The sequence below is a fragment of the Bufo bufo genome, chromosome 2, assembly GCF_905171765.1.
Source record: "Bufo bufo chromosome 2, aBufBuf1.1, whole genome shotgun sequence".
NCBI lineage: Eukaryota > Metazoa > Chordata > Amphibia > Anura > Bufonidae > Bufo > Bufo bufo.
The window spans coordinates 473,117,836-473,141,956 of NC_053390.1; the positions used below are offsets into that span (position 1 = coordinate 473,117,836).

At 42.3% G+C, this 24,121-nt stretch overlaps 1 protein-coding gene across 1 annotated transcript in view; it reads left to right on the forward strand.

Moving 5' to 3' along the window:
- SEMA6B (semaphorin 6B) overlaps positions 1 to 24,121 on the forward strand; it is an 808,975-nt gene that overhangs the window by 165,266 nt on the left and 619,588 nt on the right. Inside the window, exon 3 of the mRNA XM_040419828.1 lies at positions 21,751 to 21,808. Within this exon, the coding sequence (XP_040275762.1) occupies positions 21,751 to 21,808 (58 nt within the window). The remainder of the gene's footprint in view (positions 1 to 21,750; positions 21,809 to 24,121) is intronic.

The window sequence follows — 24,121 nt, forward strand, 5'->3', positions numbered from 1 at the left end:
GATGTACCACACTTCTCCTTCTTTATGTTGGTTATTAACTTTCTCTGCATGTCCTTCTTTGAAGATGCCTTCCATGAATTTCAAATAATCATTCTTGAGTTTAGGATCTCTTCCCATCCTTTTCTTCAAACATTTCAATCTTGCTAGGGCAAGTTTTCTGTTATTTGGCAGATGAGGTCGTTCTCTAAAAGGTAAGGGCATTTCAAGATGACCTTGTTGATTCTGCTAAATACTTTCTTCTAGAGTGTGTACGAACTTTATGTCTTCTTGGGATGCACCTTTTTCTTTAGAACTTTTGTCTGCAAAGTCGTATTCAAGGATCTTTATTACTTTTGCTGGACTTACAGTTGGTAACTCTTGGACAGATATTCGATGACACAATCCTGTCACCTGTCTTGAGTTTGCGATCTGCTGTTTTCCTCCAACAACACCCCATCCTAGATCAGTTTGAACAGCGTAGGGTTCACCCTTTCCTCCTGGGATTACCTTTCGTGGTACCAAGGCTTCGGGACAATCATAGCCTATCAACAGTCCAACACCAAACTCCTTCAGCGGGGACATTTCATGAGATATGATAGATAGGTGGTCCCATTTAATTGTACAGGTAGGTATGCGATCTCGATCTAGAGGTATATCATCTTTTATATAAGCTGGAGGTAGATCTAATGTTGTCGGGGGGTAATAATTCAATTAAGAATTATTAATTATGGTCATAAAAATAATTAACCATAAAAAATAAAAAAAATTATAAAATTTGTCATAAATTCTTAAAATCATGACCTGGTGAATTGTAGTCAACCTAATTGATACAATTCACATCTGAGTCCGACTATTTCCTCAGATAAATAAGTTTATTTTTGACGTGAGATGACGTTAATGATAAAATGTAGTTTTGCATTATACAATAATACACAGGTATTATAAAAATATGCAGATTTATTGGTTACAAGGTTATAAACATATATAAGTAAATAAACACAATGATATATGAAAATTAATATATATATAGCTTTAATATAAAGCATTACAAGCTTAACAATACATGTGAGTGGAAATAACTTGTCACATTATAATCAAGCTATTTTTTGGTTAGGATATCAAAGTAGGAACATAAGTTATATACATCACTTCTGTTCAGAGAAAACCTCATAATATGAAGATGGGTATGTCTAATCCTAGACATCATTATACAGGGTGGGCCATTTATATGGATACACCTTAATAAAATGGGAATGGTTGGTGATATTAACTTCCTGTTTGTGGCACATTAGTATATGTGAGGGGGGAAACTTTTCAAGATGGGTGGTGACCATGGCGGCCATTTTGAAGTCGGCCATTTTGAATCCAACTTTAGTTTTTTCAATAGGAAGAGGGTCATGTGACACATCAAACTTATTGGGAATTTCACACGAAAAACAATGGTGTGCTTGGTTTTAACGTAACTTTATTCTTTCATGAGTTATTTACAAGTTTCTCTTTGTTTACAGCCATTGACATGTCGCCGAGGTTAACACGTGAGGAGCGGATAGAAATTGTGTTGATGTCTGGTGAACGCAGTAACCGGGTCATTGCAGCAGATTTCAATGCAAGACACCCTATGAGACCACCCATCTCCCATGCTACAGTTAGCAAACTGCTTGCTAAGTTTCGTGAAACTGGTTCAGTGTTGGATTTGCCAAAATGTGGACGCATGAAATCTGTCTCTAATGAAGAAACATCAGTGGCTGTCCTAGCTTCATTCAGCAAGAGCCCACAGCGTAGCACTCGCCGCATGTCACTGGAGAGTGGCATTAGTCGAACATCCCTTCAGCGGATATTAGCTACTCACAAATGGCACCCTTACAAACTCCAGCTACTGCAGCATCTCAACGAGGATGACCCAGATCGGCGCACTGAATTTTCAGAATGGGCAAAACAAAAATTGGAACAGGACCCTCAGTTTACGCAGAAGATTTTGTTCAGTGATGAGGCAAACTTTTATGTGAATGGTGAAGTTAACAAACAAAACCACCGCTATTGGTCTGACACTAACCCACATTGGATAGATCCCTCCAAGACTGTTGGAACAAAAAAATGATGGTATGGTGTGGTATATGGGGTACAAAGATAGTGGGGCCATTCTTCATCAATCGAAACCTCAAGGCCACTGGGTATGCGAAATTGCTACATGATGATGTGTTTCCCTCTTTATGCACTGAAGCTGGCACGTTCCCTGAGTTTTTCCAGCAAGATGGTGCACCACCACATTATGGGTGTCAGGTCCGAGCATTCCTAGATGAACAGTTTCCTGGAAAGTGGATTGGTCGTCGTGGGCCAGTTGAATGGCCCCCAAGGTCTCCCGATCTGACCCCCTTAGACTTTTATCTTTGGGGTCATCTGAAGGCAATTGTCTATGCTGTGAAGATACGAGATGTGCAGCACCTGAAACTATGGATACTGGAAGCCTGTGCTAGCATTTCTCCTGCGGTGTTGCTATCAGTGTGTGAAGAGTGGGAGAAGAGGGTTGCATTGACAATACAACACAATGGGCAGCACATTGAAAACATTTTATAAGTGGACAGAAACTTGTAAATAACTCATGAAAGAATAAAGTTATGTTAAAACCAAGCACACCATTGTTTTTCTTGTGAAATTCCCAATAAGTCACATGACCCTCTTCCTATTGAAAAAACAAAAGTTGGATTCAAAATGGCCAACTTCAAAATGGCCACCATGGTCACCACCCATCTTAAAAAGTTTCCCCCCTCACATATACTAATGTGCCACAAACAGGAAGTTAATATCACCAACCATTCCCATTTTATTAAGGTGTATCCATATAAATGGCCCACCCTGTAGAATGCTAAATACATTCTGCCCCCCCTAACCAACTACACATCACATGACTTCAAGATGGGCAAATCCATTCAAGGATATAACTTAGAAGAGACAACTGTATCCTTTTGCCCCATCCTGGACTATTTTCACATATATAACTTTGGTAAGACTATTAAGACAAATAACAGGGATCTAGGATCTTAAATGGGAAGGACTTGAAACAAGTCTTTCCCGTGGGAATCCATCACTTAGCTTGGCGAAGAATGTTCTATCAATATACAGTTGCAAGAAAAAGTATGTGAACCCTTTGGAATTATATGGATTTCTGCACAAATTGGTCATAAAATGTGATCTGATCGTCATCTAAGTCACAACAATAGACAATCACAGTCTGCTTAAACTAATAACACACAAAGAATTAAATGTTACCATGTTTTTATTGAACACACCATGTAAACATTCAAAGTGCAGGTGGAAAAAGTATGTGAACCCTTGGATTTAATAACTGTTTGAACCTCCTTTTGGCAGCAATAACTTCAACCAAACGTTTCCTGTAGTTGCAGATCAGACGTGCACAACGGCCAGGAGTAATTCTTGACCATTCCTCTTTACAGAATTGTTTCAGTTCAGCAATATTCTTGGGATGTCTGGTGTGAATCGCTTTCTTGAGGTCATGCCACAGCATCTCAATCGGGTTGCGGCCAGGACTCTGACTGGGCCTCTCCAGAAGGCGTATTTTCTTCTGTTTAAGCCATTCTGTTGTTGATTTACTTCTATGCTTTGGGTCATTGTCCTGTTGCAACACCCATCTTCTGTTGAGCTTCAGCTGGTGGACAGATGGCCTTAAGTTCTCCTGCAAAATGTCTTGATAAACTTGGGAATTCATTTTTGCTTCCATGAAAGCAATCCATCCAGGCCCTGATGCAGCAAAGCAGCCCCAAACCATGATGCACCCACCACCATACTTCACAGTTGGGATGAGGTTTTGATGTTGGTGTGCTGTGCCTCTTTTTCTCCACACATAGTGTTGTGTGTTTCTTCCAAACAACTCAACTTTGGTTTCACCTGACCACAGAATATTTTACCAGTTCTGCTGTGGAACATCCAGGTGCTCTTGTGCAAACTGTAAACGTGCAGCAATGTTTTTTTTGGACAGCAGTGGCTTCCTCTGTGGTATCCTCCCATGAAATCTATTCTTGTTTAGTGTTTTACGTATTGTAGATTCGCTAACAGGGATGTTAGCATATGCCAGAGACTTTTGTAAGTCTTTAGCTGACACTCTAGGATTATTCTTCACCTCATTGAGCAGTCTGCGCTGTGCTCTTGCAGTCATCTTTACAGGACGGCCAGTACTAGGGAGAGTAGCAGCAGTGCTGAACTTTCTCTATTTATAGACAATATGTCTTACCGTGGACTGATGAACAACAAGGCTTTTGGAGATACTTTTATAACCCTTTCCAGCTTTATGCAAGTCAACAATTCTTAATCGTAGGTCTTCTGAGAGCTCTTTTGTGAGAGGCATCATTCACATTAGGCAATGCTTCTTGTGAAAAGCAAACCCAGAACTGGTGTGTGTTTTTTTATAGGGCAGGGCAGCTGTAACCAACACCTCCAATCTCATCTCATTGATTGGACTACAGTTGGCTGACACCTCACTCCAATTAGCTCTTGGAGATGTTATTAGTCTAAGGGTTCACATACTTTTTCCACCTGCACTGTGAATGTTTACATGGTGTGTTCAATAAAAACATGGTAACATTTAATTCTTTGAGTGTTATTAGTTTAAGCAGACTGTGATTGTCTATTGTTGTGACTTAGATGACGATCAGATTACATTGTATGACCAATTTGTGCAGAAATCCATATAATTCCAAATGGTTCACATACTTTTTCTTGCAACTGTATGTGCTGTCTGAGCTTCAGCTGCAGCAACTGACTGAGGCTTCTCTCACCCCCAGTCAGTCACTAGAGCCGCAGACATGGATCCCTGTGGCTGATTGAGGGGGAGAGAAGCACCCGAGCTGCCCCAGCTCACCTTCCCCTCAGAAATATCTTCCCTCTCCTCCCCCCATTTTTTTCCCCGGCGATGGGGAGGGACTTAACAGGGCGGGGGAGTGGCTTCACTGATGTTGGCGTGGTTTATCAGTTTGGAGGCGTTGCCGGTGAGGTCCGGCTTTCTTGAGTGAAGCCAGTGGCCAACCTATATACACGCCACAAAAGGCTTCAGAACATATAACTGCACTGCAGAACGGCAAATAGTATATATTTTTTTGCCACTTATACACACCAAAAAGGGCTTAAGAACATATAACAGCACCGCTGAACGTAAAATAGGCCCTTACTTTTTTCCACTTATACACACCACAAAAGGCTTTAGAACATATAACTACAGCACAAAACAGAAAATAATATATATTTTTTTGCCACTAATACACGCCAAAAAGGGCTTTAAAACATATAACTGCACTGCTGAACGGCAAATAGGCCCTTACTTTTTTCCACTTATACACGCCACAAAAGGCTTTAGAACATATAACTACACCGTTGATCAGCAAATAATATGTATTTTTTTGCCACTAATACATGCCAAAAAGAGCTTTAAAACATATAACTGCACCGCTGAACAGCAAATAATATATATTCTTTTGCCACTAATACACGCCAAAAAGGACTTTAAAGCATATAACTGCACCGCTAAATGGCAAATAGGCTCTTACTTTATTCCATTTATACACTCCACAAAAGGCTTTAGAACATATAACTGCACAGCTGAACGGCAAATAGGCCCTTATTTTTTCCACTTATACACCCCACAAAAGGCTTTAGAACATATAACTGCACCGCAGAGCGGCAAATAGGTCCTTACTTTTTTCCACTTATACATGCCACAAAAGGCTTTAGAACATATAACTGCACCGTTGATCTCCAAATAATATGTATTTTTTTGCCACTATTACACGCCAAAAAGGGCTTTAAAACATATAACTGCACCGCCGAACAGCAAATAATATACCGTATATTCTTTTGCCACTAATGCACGCCAAAAAGGGTTTTAGAACATATAATTGCACCACTGAACGGCAAATAGGCCCTTATCTTTTCCACTTATACACCCCACAAAAGGCTTTAGAACCTATAACTGCACCGCAGAGCGGCAAATGATATAAATTTTTGTGCCACTAATACACCCCAAAAAGGGCTTTAGAACATATAACTGCACCGCTGAACGGCAAATAATATTATTTTTTTTGCCACTAATACACGCCAAAAAAGGCTGTAATTTTCTCACTTCACCACACAATGGCTAATAAGCCCTTTTTTCCCACTAATACAAGCCAAAAAATGCTTTAGAACATATAACTGCACCGCACAAGGGCAAATAAGACGTAGAGAATGAGATATTTCCTTGCAATAAACCCTGTTAATGGCTGTATCAAACAGCGCACCCCAATAACGGTTTGCTGGAATTACAGAGCTGTATACAGGGAGTGCAGAATTATTAGGCAAGTTGTATTTTTGAGGATTAATTTTATTATTGAACAACAACCATGTTCTCAATGAACCCAAAAAACTCATTAATATCAAAGCTGAATATTTTTGGAAGTAGTTTTTAGTTTGTTTATAGTTTTAGCTATTTTAGGGGGATATCTGTGTGTGCAGGTGACTATTACTGTGCATAATTATTAGGCAACTTAACAAAAAACAAATATATACCCATTTCAATTATTTATTTTTACCAGTGAAACCAATATAACATCTCAACATTCACAAATATACATTTCTGACATTCAAAAACAAAACAAAAACAAATCAGTGACCAATATAGCCACCTTTCTTTGCAAGGACACTCAAAAGCCTGCCATCCATGGATTCTGTCAGTGTTTTGATCTGTTCGCCATCAACATTGCGTGCAGCAGCAACCACAGCCTCCCAGACACTGTTCAGAGAGGTGTACTGTTTTCCCTCCTTGTAAATCTCACATTTGATGATGGACCACAGGTTCTCAATGGGGTTCAGATCAGGTGAACAAGGAGGCCATGTCATTAGATTTTCTTCTTTTATACCCTTTCTTGCCAGCCACGCTGTGGAGTACTTGGACGCGTGTGATGGAGCATTGTCCTGCATGAAAATCATGTTTTTCTTGAAGGATGCAGACTTCTTCCTGTACCACTGCTTGAAGAAGGTGTCTTCCAGAAACTGGCAGTAGGACTGGGAGTTGAGCTTGACTCCATCCTCAACCCGAAAAGGCCCCACAAGCTTATCTTTGATGATACCAGCCCAAACCAGTACTCCACCTCCACCTTGCTGGCGTCTGAGTCGGACTGGAGCTCTCTGCCCTTTACCAATCCAGCCACGGGCCCATCCATCTGGCCCATCAAGACTCACTCTCATTTCATCAGTCCATAAAACCTTAGAAAAATCAGTCTTGAGATATTTCTTGGCCCAGTCTTGACGTTTCAGCTTGTGTGTCTTGTTCAGTGGTGGTCGTCTTTCAGCCTTTCTTACCTTGGCCATGTCTCTGAGTATTGCACACCTTGTGCTTTTGGGCACTCCAGTGATGTTGCAGCTCTGAAATATGGCCAAACTGGTGGCAAGTGGCATCTTGGCAGCTGCACGCTTGACTTTTCTCAGTTCATGGGCAGTTATTTTGCGCCTTGGTTTTTCCACACGCTTCTTGCGACCCTGTTGACTATTTTGAATGAAACGCTTGATTGTTCGATGATCACGCTTCAGAAGCATTGCAATTTTAAGAGTGCTGCATCCCTCTGCAAGATATCTCACTATTTTTGACTTTTCTGAGCCTGTCAAGTCCTTCTTTTGACCCATTTTGCCAAAGGAAAGGAAGTTGCCTAATAATTATGCACACCTAATATAGGGTGTTGATGTCATTAGACCACACCCCTTCTCATTACAGAGATGCACATCACCTAATATGCTTAATTGGTAGTAGGCTTTCGAGCCTATACAGCTTGGAGTAAGACAACATGCATAAAGAGGATGATGTGGTCAAAATACTAATTTGCCTAATAATTCTGCACGCAGTGTAATGGCAATTTGGATCCCCAGTCAGTGCAGCAAGGTGTAATAGGATTGTTCCTATTACCCACGCTGTAAACTCCCCTACTGAACCCTGTTCTGCTTCAATAATGTGGAATGATTCCTCCCTATCCTTTCCCTGAACTTTTATACAGCAAAAGTTTTAAAGTATTTTCTACCACTGTCCTTAACGCCTGCTGGCATCTCTTCCTGCACTAAGTACAATGGAAAATGGCTGAATCCAAGATGGCTGAGGCTATTTATAGGGCGGTGACATCACAGGGGTGGCTGGCTGCTGATTGGCTGCATGCATGGCATTGTTGGTGATGCCTCGTTCCCAGAGTTCCTTGCTCCATGTCCTAACACATGCAGCAGCCATTTTAGGAAAAAATGTGATTCGTTACCACAAAGTGTGAGGAAATTCAAATTCAGTGCAAATCAAATTTTTCCTGAAATACGGATCAAATTCTACTTTATCACCTTCGATTCGCTCATCTCTAGATATCATCCAAGTACACAATTACAAATTGATCCAGCATATCCCTGAAAACATAATTGATAAAGTGTTGGAAAGTGGCGTTACAAAGTCCAAAAGGCATGACAAGATACTCAAAATGTCCATACCGTGTTTTAAAATCAGTCTTCTATTCATCTTCTGGACGAATTCAGACAAGGTAATATGCTCCTTTGAGATCAAGCTTAGTAAATATTTTAGCAGTATTAAGCCTTACAAGTAGTTCTGGAATTAAAGGGAAAGGATACTGTTTTTTTTACAGCGATATTATTAAGTCTTCCATAGTCAATGCAGGTGTAAGAGGGTGAAACGTGCACCATTGCTTAACCCCTTAAGGACCCAGGACGTACCGGTACGCCCTATTTCCCGAGTCCTTAAGGACCCAGGACATACCGGTACGTCCTGACTTAAAATCTGTATTCCGGCGCCCCAGGGGTTAATTGGAACGGGATTTCGGCTGATATCATTCAGCCGGCATCCCGTAACAATGCAGGGGGGGGTCATTTGACCCCCCCGTATCGGCGATCGCAGCAAACCGCAGGTCAATTCAGACCTGCGGTTCGCTGCGCTTTTTGCAGTTTCTGATCGCCGCGGTCCCTGACCGCGGGGATCAGAAACTTTAGAGTGGCTAAAATAAATATTTTTCACCCCCCCCTGCACCCCTGCACGATTTTATGCCGGAGGGTGCTGCGGGGGGGGGTGTCGCATGCGGTGGGGGCGTTGCGGGAGGCGGGCGGTGCGGCAGGCGGGATCGCGATCCCCCGCCCGCCTCCCCATGAATGATCGTTGGCTTCTAGTGGTTATACCAGGGTGCCAGCACATTGCTGGCACCCTGGTATAAACGGCTGACATCTGTGAAGATGTCAGCCGTTTAACCCTTTCCATACCGCGGTCCGTACGGACCGCTGTATGGAAAAAGTTAACTGTCATCGGTCAGGGAGCTCCCTCCCTCTCCATCGGGGGGCTGCTGTGCCTTTGCAGCCCCCCGATGGAGAGGGAGAGAGCCCCCAGAGAGCCCCCCTCAGCCCCGTGCTTACCCTTCCCCGTCTGCGAAGTTCTGAGCAGACGGGGAAGGTTCCCATGGCAACAGGACGCCTGCTCAGGCGTCCTGCTGTCCATGGTGCTGAACAGATCTGTGCTAAAAGCATAGATCTGTTCAGTGTAAGTAAAATACAGTACAGAACAATATATATTGTACTGTACTGTATTATACAGACATCAGACCCACTGGATCTTCAAGGGTCACAAAAATGTAAAAAAAAGTGAAAAAAGTTAAGATAAAAAAAAAAACATTTATCACTGAATAAAAATTAAAAAAATAAAATACACTACACATATTAGGTATCGCCGCGTCCGTAACGACCTGATCTATAAAACGGTCATGTTACTTTCCCCGCACGGTGAACGCCATAAAAATAAAAAATTAAAAACTATGAGAAAATTGAAATTTTGCCCACCTTACTTCCCAAAAAAGGTAATAAAAGTGATCAAAAAAGTTGCATGTACGCCAAAATAGTACCAATCAAACCGTCATCTCATCCCGCAAAAAATCATACCCTACTCAAGATAATCACCCAAAAACTGAAAAAACTATGGCTCTTAGACTATGGAAACACTAAAACATGATTTTTTTTGTTTCAAAAATGAAATCATTGTGTAAAACTTACATAAATAAAATAAAAAGTATACATATTAGGTATCGCCGCGTCCATATCGACCGGCTCTATAAAATTATCACATGACCTAACCCCTCAGGTGACCACCGTAAAAAAATAAAAACAAAAACGGTGTAAAAAAAGCCATTTTTTGCCATCTTACGTCACAAAAAGTGTAATAGCGAGCGATCAAAAAGTTATATGCACCCCAAAATAGTGCCAATCAAACCGTCATCTCCTCCCACAAAAAATTAGACCCTACTCAAGATAATCGCCCAAAAACTGAAAAACTATGGCTCTTAGACTATGGAGACACTAAAACATTTTTTTGGTTTTAAAAATGAAGTTATTGTATAAAACTTACATAAATAAAAAAAATTGTATACATATTAGGTATCGCCGCGTCCGTGACAACCTGCTCTATAAAATTACCACATGATAAAACCTGTCAGATGAATGTTGTAAATAACAAAAAAAAAAAACGTGGCAAAAAAGCTATTTCTTGTTACCTTGCTGCACAAAAAGTGTAATATAGAGCAACCAAAAATCATATGTACCCTAAACTAGTACCAACAAAACTGCCACCCTATCCCGTAGTTTCTAAAATGGAGTCACTTTTTTGGAGTTTCTACTCTAGGGGTGCATCAGGGGGGCTTCAAATGGGACATGGTGTCAAAAAAAACAGTCCAGCAAAACCTGCCTTCCAAAAACCGTATGGAATTCATTTCCTTCTGCGCTCTGCCGTGTGCCCGTACAGCGGTTTACAACCACATATGGGGTGTTTCTGTAAACTACAGAATAAGGGCCATAAATATTGAGTTTTGTTTGGCTGTTAACCCTTGCTTTGTAACTGGAAAAAAAATATTAAAATGGAAAATCTGCCAAAAATGTGAAATTTTGAAATTGTGTCTCTATTTTCCATTAAATCTTGTGCAACACCTAAAGGGTTAACAAAGTTTGTAAAATCAGTTTTGAATAGCTTGAGGGGTGTAGTTTCTTAGATGGGGTCACTTTTATGGAATTTCTAATCTAGGGGTGCATCAGGGGGGCTTCAAATGGGACATGGTGTCAAAAAACCAGTCCAGCAAAATCTGGCTTCCAAAAACCAAACCGCGCACCTTTCACTCTACGCCCTACTGTGTGCCCGTACAGTAGTTTACGGCCACATATGGGGTGTTTCTGTAAACGGCAGAGTCAGGGCAATAAAGATACAATCTTGTTTGGCTGTTAACCCTTGCTTTGTTAGTGGAAAAAATGGGTTAAAATTAAAAATTAGGCAAAAAAATGAAATTCTCAAATTTCATCCCCATTTGCCAATAACTCTTGTGCAACACCTAAAGGGTTAACGACGTATGTAAAATCAGTTTTGAATACCTTGAGGGGTGTAGTTTCTTAGATGGGGTCACTTTTAGGGAGTTTCTCCTCTAGGGGTGCATCAGGGGGCTTCAAATGGGACATGGTGTCAAAAAACCAGTCCATAAAAATCAGCCTTCCAAAAACAAAACGGCGCACCTTTCACTCTACGCCCCGCTGTGTGGCCGTACAGTAGTTTACGGCCACATATTGGGTGTTTCTGTAAACGGCAGAGTCAGGGCAATAAAGATACAATCTTGTTTGGCTGTTAACCCTTGCTTTGTTAGTGGAAAAAATGGGTTAAAATGAAAAATGTGACAAAAATATGAAATTCTCAAATTTCCTCCCCATTTGCCAATAACTCTTGTGCAACACCTAAAGGGTTAACAATGTATGCAAAATCAGTTTTGAATACCTTGAGGGGTGTAGTTTCTTAGATGGGGTCATTTTTGGGTGGTTTCTATTATGTAAGCCTCGCAAAGTGACTTCAGACCTGAACTGGTCGCTAAAAATTGAGTTTTTGTAAATTTCTGAAAAATTTCAAGATTTGCTTCTAAACTTCTAAGCCTTATAACATCCCCAAAAAATAAAATATCATTCCCAAAACAATTCAAACATGAAGTAGACATATGGGGAATGTAAAGTCATCACAATTTTTTGGGGTATTACTATGTATTACAGAAGTAGAGAAACTGAAACTTTGAAATTTGCTAATTTTTTTCAAATTTTTGGTAAATTAGGTATTTTTTTGTGCAAAAAAAATAATTTTTTTGACTTCCTTTTACCAGTGTCATGAAGTACAATATATGACGAAAAAACAATCTCAGAATGGCCTGGATAAGTCAAAGCGTTTTAAAGTTATGAGCACTTAAAGTGACACTGGTCAGATTTGCAAAAAATGGCCTGGTCCTTAAGGTGAAAATGAGCCCGGTCCTTAAGGGGTTAAATACGGTTTCTAATACTGTTGATGTGAATTTTTACTTGTTAGCATTGTCATTGCGCAGTTTTGCCACAAGAGGCTGCTGTTTCCCCACACAGTTAAGTTTTGCTAAGTATTTGAATATTCATTAGAGGTGTTGATGATGACTCATGTTGCTGCTGCTGCGAAGAAGTAGGAAATGGTGAGCTGGGCAGACATGTCTGGGCAGAGAGTGGGAGACAGCATTGTGTGCCTTCCTTGCATCAGTGGGACTTGGAGTGGCCAGGGTCACTGTTGGAAGTGACTGATGGCTGTCAGCGATCCAGATGGCGTCCAGGAGAGAGAGGATCAGTTCCTGGAAGGCTGGAAGAGCCGTGGAACGGTCAAGGCTGCCATAACAGGTGAAGTTACTCAGCCTGGAGAAGAAGCAGTCCGCCATTTTGTGAGCTGTCTGAGTGGACCGTGTGGATCCAGATTCTGTTCCTAGGAATGAACATTGGCGTCATGAAGCTGATCAGAATAGAGGGTCAAAGTTACAGGTCCTCTAGGATCACATGTTGTGGCAGGGACTTGCTGTTCTTTTTGGAGAAACCAGCGGATACAGTACACACTCAGGTCAGTGACTCAGCGGCACGGTATTGACTTGTAGGCTCTGCCGTGTGCACCATCGGTCAGATCTTTTACCCTGCGGCACAGTATAGACTTGCAGGCTCTGCTGTGTACGCCACAGTGTTAGGGTTGTTCAGTTGGACAGGAACAGTGACTCTTAGCCTGGAGTATAGGGTATCTTGTGTACTTCTATATTGCTGTGTTTGTTACTACTGTTATTGCTGTGTTTATTACTACTGTTAGTAAAATTTCAGTTTTTTGCACAAATGCTGGTGTCAGTGTCGCTTTTCTTGTCTGTGACTTCACTGTATCCTGGGGAGCCCTTCCCGGTTCACGGTCTTACACAGAGACGCGAGGTGGAATCTTTCTTTTCAACAAAGAAAAAATGTGCTCCAGCTGGAGAAGTAGATGGCCGGATGAAGCCTTTCTTTAAATCCTCATCCAGATATTTATTTAATCTCTTACGGACACAGGGCGTACAGGTACACCCTGATGTCCTGGTACTTAAGATCACAGGGCGTACCTGTATGCCCTGTGTATTTCCGATCACCGCCGCGGAGCTGGGTGCCTGCTGAAATCAATCAGCAGGCACCCTGGGTCAATGCCGAGGGGGGTCCTGTGACCCCCCCCCCCCGTATTGGCAATCGCTGTAGATTAACCCCTTCTATGTCTCTACCGTGGCATAGAAGGGGTTTGTGTTTGAGGGAGCCCATCGAGTCCCCGCGCTGCTGTGGCGGGGACTCAATGTGTCAGAAGGCAGCCCGATGCCGTGCAGAGGCTGCCCAATGCCTTGCACGGCATCGGGAACTGCATTCTACTGGAGCCGAGGAGATCCATCCATAGGCTGGGTCTCCTAGGCAACCTGTTTGTGTACTACTCACTGTAGTACACAAACAGGCAATGCATTACAATACAAATGTATTTGTAATGCATTGCAGAGGGGATCAGACCCCAAAAACTGAACATCAGAAATAAAGTAAAGAAAAAAAAAGTAAAACAAAATGTTTTTAATAAAATTAATAAAGTAATAAAATTAATAAAGTAAATGACCAGCTCTATAAATATATCACATGATATACACCCTGTCTGATAAATACCATAAAAAATAAAAATAAAAACGGTGTAAAAAAAAGCAATTTTTGTCACCTTACATCGCAAAAAGTGCAACACCAAGTGATCAAAAAGGCGTTTGCCCCCCAAAATAGTACCAATCTAACCGTCACCTCATCCTGCAAAAAATGCGCCTCTACCTAAGCCAATCGCCCAAATTATTTTTAAAAACTATGGCTCAGAATATGGAGACACTAAAACATCATTTTATTTTGTTTAAAAAATGCTGGTATTGTGTAAAACTTAAGTAAATAAAAAAAAGTATACATATTAGGTATTGCCGCGTCCGTAAGAACTTGCTCTATAAAAATATAACATGACCTAAACCCTCAGTTGAACACCGTAAAAAAAAAGTGTAACAAAAAGCCATTTTTTGTCACCTTACATCACAAAAAGTGTAATAGCAAAAGATCAAAAAGTGATACGCACCCCAAAATAGTGCCAATCAAACCGTCATCTCATCCTGCAAAAATCCTCACCTACCCAAGATAATCGCCCAAAAACTGAAAAAACTAGACATATTAGGTATTGCTGCGTCCATAAGAACCTGCTATATAAAAATATCACATGACCTAACCCCACAGGTGAATACCGTAAAAAAAATATATATAAAAACGGTGTAAAAAAAAAGCCATTTTTTGTATCCTTACATCACAAAAAGTGTAATAGCAAGTGATCAAAAAGTGATACGCACTCCAAAATAGTGCCAATCAAACGTCCTTTCATCCCGCAAAAATCATACCCTACCCAAGATAATCGCCCAAAAAACTGAAAAAACTATGGCTCTCAGACTATGGAGACACTAAAACATGATTTTTTTTTGGTTTAAAAAATGAAATCATTGTGTAAAACTTACATAAATAAATAAAAAGTAGACATATTAGGTATCGCCGCATCCGTAAGAACCTGCTCTATAAAAATATCACATGACCTAACCCCTCAGGTGAATACCGTAAAAAATAAAAACGGTGTAAAAAAAGCAATTTTTGTCACCTTACATCACAAAAAGTGTAATAGCAAGCGATCAAAATGTCATATGCACCCCAAAATAGTGCCAATCAACCCGTCATCTCATCCTGAAAAAAAATTAGCCTCTACACAAGACAGTCGCCCAAAAAATTTATAAAAATATGGCTTTCAGAATGTGGAGACACTAAAGAATCATTATTTTTTTTAAAATGCTTTGTTATGTAAAACTGAAACAAATAACCAAAAAAAGTAGTCATACTTGGTATTGTCGCGTCCGTGACAACCTGCTATAAGAAATACCACATGATCTAACCTGTCAGATAAATGTTGTAAATAACACAAAATAAAAACGGTGCCAAAACAGCTATTTCTTGTTATCTTGCCTCACAAAAAGTGTAATATAGAGCAACCAAAAATCATATGTACCCTAAAATAGTACCAACAAAACTGCTACCCTATCCTGTAGTTTCCAAAATCGGGTCATTTTTTTGGAGTTTCTACTCTAGGGGTGCATCAGGGGGGCTTCAAATGGGACATGGTGTCAAAAAACCAGTCCAGCAAAATCTGCCTTCCAAAAACCGTATGGCATTCTTTTCCTTCTGTGCCCTTCTAGATTTGCTTCTAAACTTCTAAGCCTTGTAAAGTCCCCAAAATAATAAAATGGCATTCCCAAAATGACCCAAACATGAAGTAGACATATGGGGAATGTAAAATAATAACAATTTTTGGAGGTATTACTATCTATTAAAAAAGTTGAGAAATTGAAATTTGGAAATTTGCTAATTTGATAAATCATCAGCATCTGATTGGCGGGGGTCCGACACCCGGGACCCCCGCCAATCAGCTGTTTGAGAAGGCAGCGGCGCTCCAGGAACACCATGGCCTTCTCACTGTTTACCACAGGCCCGGTGATGTCACGACTCGTATCAACTGGCCTGGGCGCAGCTAAGCTCCATTCAAGGGCTTGCAGTAAACAGTGAGAAGGCCGTGGCGCTCACTGCGATTGGCGGGGGTCCCGGGTGTTGGACCCCCGCCGATCAGATGTTGATGATTTATCCAGAGGATAAATCATCAGTTTAAACAAGCTGCAGAACTCCTTTATTTTTTTCGATATAACAATACAGTGCTGCCACCTAGTGGCCTGTATTGGTATATTCATCTAATAGACTCCGAAGAACCAGGGAATGCTGTTACCGGAGCGGAAGCATGTGGCTTCCGCTTCCGGACTTCTCTAATGCCGTGGTCAGAGCGGAAAGAATAGGTAGGTCTGTTCTCCAATGCCCAGAATTTTTCCCTCCTCCTTTCAGAAAGTCTCTAATCAACTCGGATACATAATTGAATGAAGTCCTCCAAATCATCAGGGGCTTCTACTCTAGCAAGCTCATCTTTTACTTATTGTGAAAGTCCTCACCAAAACTGGCTTTTCTGGGCTGCTAGATTCCATGTAGTATCAGCTACCCAGTGGTGAAATTCTGCAGTATATTCAGTGACTGAATGTTTTTTTTGTGTTGTAAATTATGTAGTTTGGCTGGAGTAGCAGAAGCAAGCAGTGTCGAATAACAGCCCGGGTTGGTAACAAGTAAGCACGGCATTTTAGGATTAGGCAGAAGTGTGGTTTAGGATGTCGCTTAGGGGCTAGATAGAGGCAGGAAGCACAATAATCTGGCAAGGAGGGAGTGGCAAGGTCTGGTTTATATAGGAAGTTCCAAGCTGTGTCTGATTAGGCAAAATGAGCAGAGATTATCCAAAACTAGGATACTATTCACTAGGTTCAGGAGTGGAGCTGTCCTGAGTAGCTGATAGCTCAGTGAGCAAGGCTACTGCCTGGGATACAGGTTTGATTCCTGATAAATGGAGTGCAGCGGGAACTGTAGGAGACTAGATGAGGTTTACACAATTAAATGACCTTTTTTTTAGGATCTGCACAGCCCCTTTATTCAGTTTCTAAACATTGAGTTTAGAGCTTTTAGCTCATTGAATAAACCAGGTTAGGTTCTGCAGATTCATCTTATAATTACTGTAAAAGGTGAGGGGTGGATAGAGGCCACATTTATGAGCCCCTTGCCCTCCAATGACTCATTATACAGACCCTCTCCCTTGTCTCTCAAATAATTTACCAATAATGGCAAGCTATAGAATTTATTAACTCAGACCCTTTTCATACAATCTAAGTAAGGTCAGTTCCACACTAGCGTTTACTCGGTCCGGCAGGCTGTTCCGGCAGGGGAACAGCCTGCCGGATCCGTACTACAGTGTACACCGGTGTGCTGCTGGAAGTCCACCTGGCCCCATTCACTATACACTGCGTGCAGAATTATTAGGCAAATGAGTATTTTGACCACATCATCCTCTTTATGCATGTTGTGTTACTCCAAGCTGTATAGGCTCGAAAGCCTACTACCAATTAAGCATATTAGGTGATGTGCATCTCTGTAATGAGAAGGGGTGTGGTCTAATGACATCAACACCCTATATCAGGTGTGCATAATTATTAGGCAACTTCCTTTCCTTTGGCAAAATGGGTCAAAAGAAGGACTTGACAGGCTCAGAAAAGTCAAAAATAGTGAGATATCTTGCAGAGGGATGAAGCACTCTTAAAATTGCAAAGCTTCTGAAGCGTGATCATCGAACAATCAAGCGTTTCATTCAAAATAGTCAACAGGGTCGCAAGAAGCGTGTGGAAAAACCAAGGCGCAAAATAACTGCCCATGAACTGAGAAAAGTCAAGCGTGCAGCTGCCAAGATGCCACTTGCCACCAGTTTGGCCATATTTCAGAGATGCAACATCACTGGAGTGCCCAAAAGCACAAGGTGTGCAATACTCAGAGACATGGCCAAGGTAAGAAAGGCTGAAAGACGACCACCACTGAACAAGACACACAAGCTGAAACGTCAAGACTGGGCCAAGAAATATCTCAAGACTGATTTTTCTAAGGTTTTATGGACTGATGAAATGAGAGTGAGTCTTGATGGGCCAGATGGATGGGCCCGTGGCTGGATTGGTAAAGGGCAGAGAGCTCCAGTCCGACTCAGACGCCAGCAAGGTGGAGGTGGAGTACTGGTTTGGGCTGGTATCATCAAAGATGAGCTTGTGGGGCCTTTTCGGGTTGAGGATGGAGTCAAGCTCAACTCCCAGTCCTACTGCCAGTTTCTGGAAGACACCTTCTTCAAGCAGTGGTACAGGAAGAAGTCTGCATCCTTCAAGAAAAACATGATTTTCATGCAGGACAATGCTCCATCACACGCGTCCAAGTACTCCACAGCGTGGCTGGCAAGAAAGGGTATAAAAGAAGAAAATCTAATGACATGGCCTCCTTGTTCACCTGATCTGAACCCCATTGAGAACCTGTGGTCCATCATCAAATGTGAGATTTACAAGGAGGGAAAACAGTACACCTCTCTGAACAGTGTCTGGGAGGCTGTGGTTGCTGCTGCACGCAATCTTGATGGTGAACAGATCAAAACACTGACAGAATCCATGGATGGCAGGCTTTTGAGTGTCCTTGCAAAGAAAGGTGGCTATATTGGTCACTGATTTGTTTTTGTTTTGTTTTTGAATGTCAGAAATGTATATTTGTGAATGTTGAGATGTTATATTGGTTTCACTGGTAAAAATAAATAATTGAAATGGGTATATATTTGTTTTTTGTTAAGTTGCCTAATAATTATGCACAGTAATAGTCACCTGCACACACAGATATCCCCCTAAAATAGCTAAAACTAAAAACAAACTAAAAACTACTTCCAAAAATATTCAGCTTTGATATTAATGAGTTTTTTGGGTTCATTGAGAACATGGTTGTGGTTCAATAATAAAATTAATCCTCAAAAATACAACTTGCCTAATAATTCTGCACTCCCTGTAATTTGGAGCTGCATAGATCCAGCCACAGCACGGCAAATATTCCGAGAGGTGGCCGGACAAAAGCCACATATTTTGTCACAAAGGGGTTTTGCTGCAAAATATGTGACTTTTCCAAGGTGGCGGAAAAAGAGGCGTGGTGTGGGTGGGGAAGAGGGTGTTCTGGCCAGCCTATCTTATTTATCATTTTCTATGCCAGTTTTTGACATGGAAAATGATCTGAAACTAGCAAAGGAGCTGGTGTAGTCTGACACCAAGCATCAAAGTTATGTAGAGGCCTGTGCCTCTACATAACTTAGATGCATCTGCCGCCAGCGCATGGGGATTAAGACTGGCGTATAAATTGCTGGTCTTATTAAATGACCCCCATAGTATGTAGAGTATATCATATGCAGATACTGGGAGACAGTTCTAGGACACTGTTCTACCCTCAGCATGCTGATGTCTAACCCAGTCAATCAAGGGGAGGGGGAGTGTTCAGAGCACAGGGGGTGTTACAAAGCAGTGCACAAATGATTCAGCTCTGTACCCTGGTGCTTCACCTTCCCCATTTGCATTAGAATAAAAATGCAGATATCTCTGCAGCTGCTTAGCATACAGACAAAAGAAAGGTATACTTTTAATCAGCATGATGACCCCTACCAGCAGTGGTGTGCCTAGGGTGTTTGGCACCCGGGGCGGGTCCTTTCTCTGGCACACACCCCCATACGGTAAAAAAAAATTGTACCCCCTCACAGTAGTATTGCCCTCATTGTACAACCTTCACAATAGTTTTGTACAGATGTGTGCCCCCTCACAGTAGTTATGCCCACATTGTGCCCTCTCACAGTAGTTATGCACTCTCTGTGCCCCTTTCATAGTTGTAATGCCCTCTTTGTGCCCCTTCACAGTAATAATCCCCATTGTGCCCCCTTCACAGTAATAATCCCCATTGTGCCCCCTTCAAAGTAATAATCCCCATTGTGCCCCCTTTATAGTAATAATGCCCACTGTGCCCCTTCATAGTAATAATGCCCATTGTGCCCCCTTTACAGTAATAATTCCCATTGTGCCCCCTTAATAGTAGTAATGCCCTATGTGCCCCATTCACAGTAATAATGCCCATTGTGCCCCCTTAATAGTCGTAATGCCCACTGTACCTCCTCCATAGTAATAAAGAGCTCTGTGCCACCTCCATAGTAATAAAGACCTCTGTGCCCCCTCCATAGTAAAAAAGTCCTCTGTGCTCCCTCCATAGTAATAAAGCCCTCTGTACCCACCCTTGTATTAATAATAAAAAATAAAAAAACACAGTAACTGCTCACTTTGTCCCGTTCCTGAAGCTCACATACCTCTCTTCCCTGCAGGCACAGATCGCTCTGCAGCACTGTGTGGCAGAGCTTATGCAGATTACCGGGCTGCAGGCTCCGCCCATACAGGCCGGCAGCGTGATCCGTGTTTGCAGGCTGAATGGTGAAGCGAGGAGAAGTCTTCCTGCTTCACCATTCTGTGCGCCACTGGCCTGAAGGAGGGGAGGAGCGCGGGAAGCTGAGCGGTGAGTGACAGGACTGCAGCTACCAGCGCTCCAGCAATGAGCGCTTCCATCTGTATTGATGGAAGCGCTCATTGCTTCTGGCACCCCCCTGAGAGCCAGAACCCGGGGCGGACCTCATCCCCCACCCACCCCTTAGGCCCCTTTCACACGGGCGAGAATTCCACGCAGGTGCAATGCGTGAGGTGAACGCATTGCACCTGCACTGAATCCGGACCCATTCATTTCAAAGGGGATCTGCAGATGAGCGGTGATTTTCACGCGTGAAAATCGCTGCATGTTCTATATTCTGCGTTCACGCAACGCAGGCCCCATTTCGTGCGGAAAAAACTGAACAACGGAATGCAATTGCAGTCAAAACTGACTGAAATTGCGTGCCTACTCGCACGATTTTCCCTGAACGCACCTGCATCGCATCAGGCCCTCACCCGCGATGCCCGTGTGAAAGAGGCCTTAGCACGCCATTGCCTACCAGGCATGATGAGCCCTACCTGGTTTAATAGGGTTGATCATAGTGAAAGAGCCTCTTTAATGACATACAACCACTCTATTTTAGTGCTGGAAACCCAAGTAAGGCATGATAGCAAACACTAAACACTGATGAGGTTTTGTATACAGCTTCCATTCTACTCTCCAATTTATTTTCTGAGGCAGTGCTCCAAGTCTTCAAGGAGACTATATTACTCTATTGACCCTTATCTGACAATAATATCTCAAAAATTGCATCTGCCATCAAGCATGCACATATTGTTGCACTGCCTGTACAGAACATACTGGAAGAATGTGTTCATATATGCAAGCCCTGGTGAAAGTAAAAAAAAAAATACCTACAACATTTAAAAAAATGTATTGGGACAGATTTATGAAAACCTTCTAAAAGACCTTTCACACTGTGGCTTTTGACAACAATGGAATTTGCCATGGTTTTTAATAGGAGGCCGCAGTTTTACGGATGTCTAAAAAAGGACATCTCCTTTCTTGGCATAGTTGTGGCTATAAATGCAGCCATATGAACAGCAGTTTTTTGGCATGGAATCAACTCAAAATTTTGCTGTGAACGACATCTAAAAGATAGACTCTTCTGTTGCCCACAGCATTTACTTTTTAAGAGCAGAATTTTAAATTAAAACTGTGCTGTGATTGGTGTTTATGGGAAACAAAGTTTTTTCTTTTAGATTGTTTCAGTTAATACATCCCCCAACTATTTATTTTCTAGATACCTATATTTTACTCAGCGAATCTAAAATATATACATACACATTAAATAAGATGTTATTTACTTTAAGTGTCCTTACAATGGCCATTCTTTTCTACTGGTGCACTTTATTGGATATAGTTGCCATACCTTGTCAATACATTTGTTTTTTATTGCAGGGATGCACTCTATCAAATGTTGCTGGACTCCAACACTTTAGATTTGAAGTACGAAAAGGTGAGAAGAGCACTCTAGTACACAACTATTATAGTAAACAATATAGCTTTGTTATAGATGTGCACATTTTAAAAGCTTTTTGTTCATATAGTAGACTTAGGCTACTTTCACACTTGCGTTTGGTGCGGATCCATCATGGATCTGCACAGACGGATCCGTTGAGATAATACAACCGTCTTCATCCGTTCAGAACAGATCCGTTTGTATTATCTTTAACATAGCCAAAACGGATCCGTCTTGCACACCATTGAAAGTCAATAGAGGACGGATCCGTTTTCTATTGTGCCAGATTGTGTCATAGAAAACTGATCCATCCCCATTGACTTACATTGTGTGTCAGAATGGGTCCGTTTGGCTCAGTTCCGTCAGATAGACACCAAAACGCTGCAAGCAGCGTTTTGGTGTCCACTTCCAAAGTGAAATGGAGACAGAACGGAGGCAAACTGAGGCAAACTAATGCATTCTGAGCGGATCCTTTTCCATTCAAAATGCATTAGGGCAAAACTGATCTGTTTTGGACCACTTGTGAGAGCCCTGAACGTTTCTCACAAACGGAAAGCCAAAACGCCAATGTGAAAGTAGCCTAACTTGTCACAACATTATTTTTTTTGTTCTCTGGAATTTTTAATTGATATAGTAATGTAAATATTATTTGCATAACTGCTTGCTCTGGTTTACCATTGTATATTCAATACACTTAGGCTGGGTTCCCACGGGCGAGATTTCCGTGCGGGTGCAATGTGTGAGGTAAACGCATTGCACCCGCACTGAATCCGGACCCTTTCACTTCTATGGGGAATGTGCACATGAGCGGTGATTTTCACGCATCACTTGTGCGTTGCGTGAAAATCGCAGCATGCTCTATATTGTGCGTTTTTCACGCAACGCAGGCCACATAGAAGTAAATGGGGCTGCGTGAAAATCGCAAGCATCCGCAGGCAAGTGCGGATGCGGTGCGATTTTTTCACGCATGGTTGCTAAAATGAAAGTCTATTCACTGTATTATTTTCCCTTATAACATGGTTATACGGGAAAATAATAGCATTCTTAATACAGAATGCTTAGTAGAAGGTCAATTGAGGGTTAAAAAATAAAAAAATATTAACTCACCTGCTCTTGATCGCGTAGTTGCCGATCTCTTCTTACTTCTTTAAAGGGGTATTCCCATCTTCTTGATGATATTTCATTAATTTATATGCCCCCCTGTGAATGTTTTTCCAAATATAAAGCATTAAAAGAAAACTACTATTCTCTGTAAAATCGCATTATTGAAATCCATTGTTTATCTGCGCTGCCCATGGATACTGCCACCGCTCGCCTGCCGCATCCATGGGCCGCGCTTGCGCAGTGGTTATCTAGTGGCCGGCCTCTCACGCACACTGTGAGCGCGAACAGAAGGTGAAGGCCGTATGGGGGGAGAATGGTTTCCTATCAGAGTAGGAGGGGAGCTGTCCGGGTTTTCAGCGTTCAGCAGCGCAGCCCGGATCTCCTCAGTACATGGTGAGGAGATCGGGGCTGCGCTGCTGTGTATAACTGTGTCGGCCTCCCCCTTCCCTTCAATTTCATTTTTTTAAAATAAAATTTATGTGGCAAAATCATTGGTGGGCAGTGCGAACTCCCCCCGCCCTTCCCATTATTAAAAATCATTAGTGGGCAGTGCGCACTCCCCCTCCCCCCATCATTGGTGGCAGTGGCAGTTCCGATCGGAGTCCCAGCAGTGTAATGCTGGGGCTCCGATCGGTTACCATGGCAGCCAGGACGCTACTGAAGTCCTGGCTGCCATGGTGCGCCCCCCCCCCCCCCATCATTGGTGGCAGTAGCAGTTCCGATCGGAGTCCTAGCAGTGTAATGCTGGGACTCCGATCGGTTACCATGGCAGCCAGGAGGCTACTGAGGTCCTGGCTGCCATGGTAATTTACTCTGCAGCAATATACTTACCTGCGCTGTGGCCGCCCGCGCTCCTTCTTGTAAATCGTCACTGGTCTGTGCGGCGCATTGCTATAAGCATAAGCAATGCGCGCAAAGACCAGTGAGTTACAAGAAGAAGGAGCGTTGGGCGGCCACAGCGCAGGTAAGTATCTGGAGGCACTTGGGGGGCTGATGGAGGCACAATGGGGCAAATGGAGGCACAATGGGGGCAGATGGAGGCACAATGGGGCATATGGAGGCACTTGGGCTGATGGAGGCACAATGGGGGCAGATGGAGGCACAGTGGGGGTAGATGGAGGCACAATGGGGGCAGATGGAGGCACAATGGGGGCTGATGGAGGCACAATGGGGGCTGATGGAGGCACAATGGGGGCTGATGAAGGC